Genomic DNA, 2,374 nt, shown 5'->3' on the forward strand with positions numbered 1-2,374 from the left:
TAATATATATATATATATATATATATATATTTATGCTCAGGTTCTCGTGTAGCATCTCTTGCATGCCGTGCTGCTCAGTTACCATTAGTAGAGGGAGTAATATATGATGCAATACATTGTCAATTCCTTGCTCGTTATTATGAATCCAAAGAAAGCAAGAAAACAATCACAAAAAGATTTCCTCTTAGACGTTGGGGCTTTTTTAAATCATTTAGATTTGCATGCGATGCTGTACAACAAGCATATAAACCAGGAATCTTTTATGACGGAGAAATTACTAATATTATTGACACACAAGTTAGTTATTACTCCTCTTGCTGCTCTTGCTGCTCTTGCTGCTGCTTAGTGTCTCCTCTCTTTTTTTTTTGCTGTTTTTTCTGTGTTTTTTGATGGTATATAGAGGTGTGTCTCTTTTTTTTTTTCTCCTCTCTTTTCTCCTATTTCCTGTCTATTTTTTTGTCTCCTTTGTTTGTCTCCTTTGTTTGTCTCCTTTGTTTGTCTCCTTTGTTTGTCTCCTTTGTTTGTCTCCTTTTATCTGTCTATTTATTTATTTGTTTGTATTTGTGTATTTATATATCTGTCTCCTCCTTTTGTCTATTTATTTATTTATGTGTCTCCTCTACCTCTTTCCTATTCCTTCAAACTCTTACTGTTGCTGCTGTTGCTGCTGCTGCTGTTGCTGCTGTTGCTGCTGCTGCTGCTGCTGTTGCTGTTGCTGCTTCCGTTTCTGTTGATCTTATTGTATAAGTAATATTATATAGTGTCTCCTTATGTTGTATTATGTATATATACAGCGAGTGTCTCCTTCTGCTAACCAACAAGGAGGAGGAGGAGGAGGAGGATCATCATCATCATCCTCTCATGGTGTATGCATCAGCTCAACAGGACAACAACAACAACAACAACAACAACCATCAACAGCAGGAGGAGGAGGAGGAGGATCAGGAGGATCAGGAGGAGGAGGAGGAGGATCAGGAGGATCAGGAGGAGGAGGAGGAATAAATAATAATAATAATAATAATAATAATAATAATAATAATAATAATAATAATAATAATAATACAGAGTATTATATATTATCTGATTACCCTGAGATAAATTTACCATTAATAAAAGGAGTAAGTAGGGATAAGAAGAGTAAGAGATGGGCAGTATATTATAAGGGACAAAGACATTATTTTTATGATAAAAATTATGGTGGATGTATACATTCATATAATTTAGCTGTACATCTAAGGAGACAGCAAGTAGAGGAGATAGAGATTATTCAGGTGTATGATGATCTATTACATCACCATCATCAGCATCATCAGCAGCAGCAGCAGCAGCAGCAGCAGCAGCAACAGCAACATTATTATTCTTATAATAAAGGATTCAATGTTGGATATTGTCTGCGTATTGTTGTTGCTGTTATGTTATATGATCTGTCTATACACCTCAGAAAAATACATGTACAACAACAATTAGGTCTATATTCTGCTGCTGCTGCTGATGCTAATGCTGCTAATGCTAGTGCTGCTAGTGCTGCTGCTAATGCTGCTGCTGATTCATTATATGCACATGCTGCTGCTGCTATACATGCACCAGGTACTAATGCTGTATTAGATCATGTCTTGCTGCTAAGAAATTGTATTAAGCAACAGATATTACCATCACAGCTCAGCAGCAAAGATTTGCTGCTGCTGCTGCAGCAGCTGCTGCTGCTGCAAATCAATTCTGTTAAGGATCTACTACTTAAGACCAGTCTATGGAAAACTATTGTTTCTCAGCAGCAGCAACAGCAGCAACAGCAGCAGCAACAACAACAACAACAACAGCAGCAACAAGCAGGAGCAGCAGGTGCTGGTGCTGGTGCTGGTGCTGGTTGTGGTGGTGGTGGTCAAGGGCAGCAAACAGGGGAGCAACAGCAGCTACAGCAACAGCAGCAGCAACAGCAACAGCAACAGCAGCAGCAACAGCAACAGCAACAGCAACATCAGCAGCAGCAACAGCAACATCAGCAGCAGCAGCAGAATGAGGATATGCAACAAGAAAGGATGCAACAAGAAGAAGAAGATATGCAACAAGAAACCATGCAACAAGAAGAGGATGTACATATGCAAGAGGAGGAACCACAGCAGCAACAGCAGCAGCAGCAGCAGCAGATTAGTACTGCTGCTGCTGCTGCTGCTGCTGCTGTTAGTAGTATAAGTGGTGGAGATATTCAACCGAATAAAACAGCAGCAGACATAACAGCAAATCCTGCTGCTGCTGCTGCTGCTGCTGCAACAACAGAAGCAGTTGCTGCTGGTGCTGCTGCAGCAAATGATGATGAGACACCTATGTGTACAGACACCTAAACTTATATATATATATATATATATATATATATATA

General features: G+C 39.4%; 1 protein-coding gene across 1 annotated transcript; it reads left to right on the forward strand.

Annotated features, from left to right (window-relative positions):
- Positions 1-40: 40 nt before the first annotated feature.
- EMWEY_00059100 (hypothetical protein, conserved) lies at positions 41-2,339 on the forward strand (the record flags this gene model as incomplete). Its single annotated transcript, XM_013481014.1, has 2 exons — positions 41-297; positions 795-2,339. Coding segments are annotated over 2 exons (1,802 nt in total), but the record flags the coding sequence as incomplete, so codon positions are not given.
- Positions 2,340-2,374: the final 35 nt, after the last annotated feature.

The sequence above is a fragment of the Eimeria maxima genome, genomic scaffold (genome assembly GCF_000499605.1).
Source record: "Eimeria maxima Weybridge genomic scaffold, Emw_scaff2636, whole genome shotgun sequence".
NCBI classification, from domain to species: Eukaryota; Apicomplexa; class Conoidasida; order Eucoccidiorida; family Eimeriidae; genus Eimeria; species Eimeria maxima.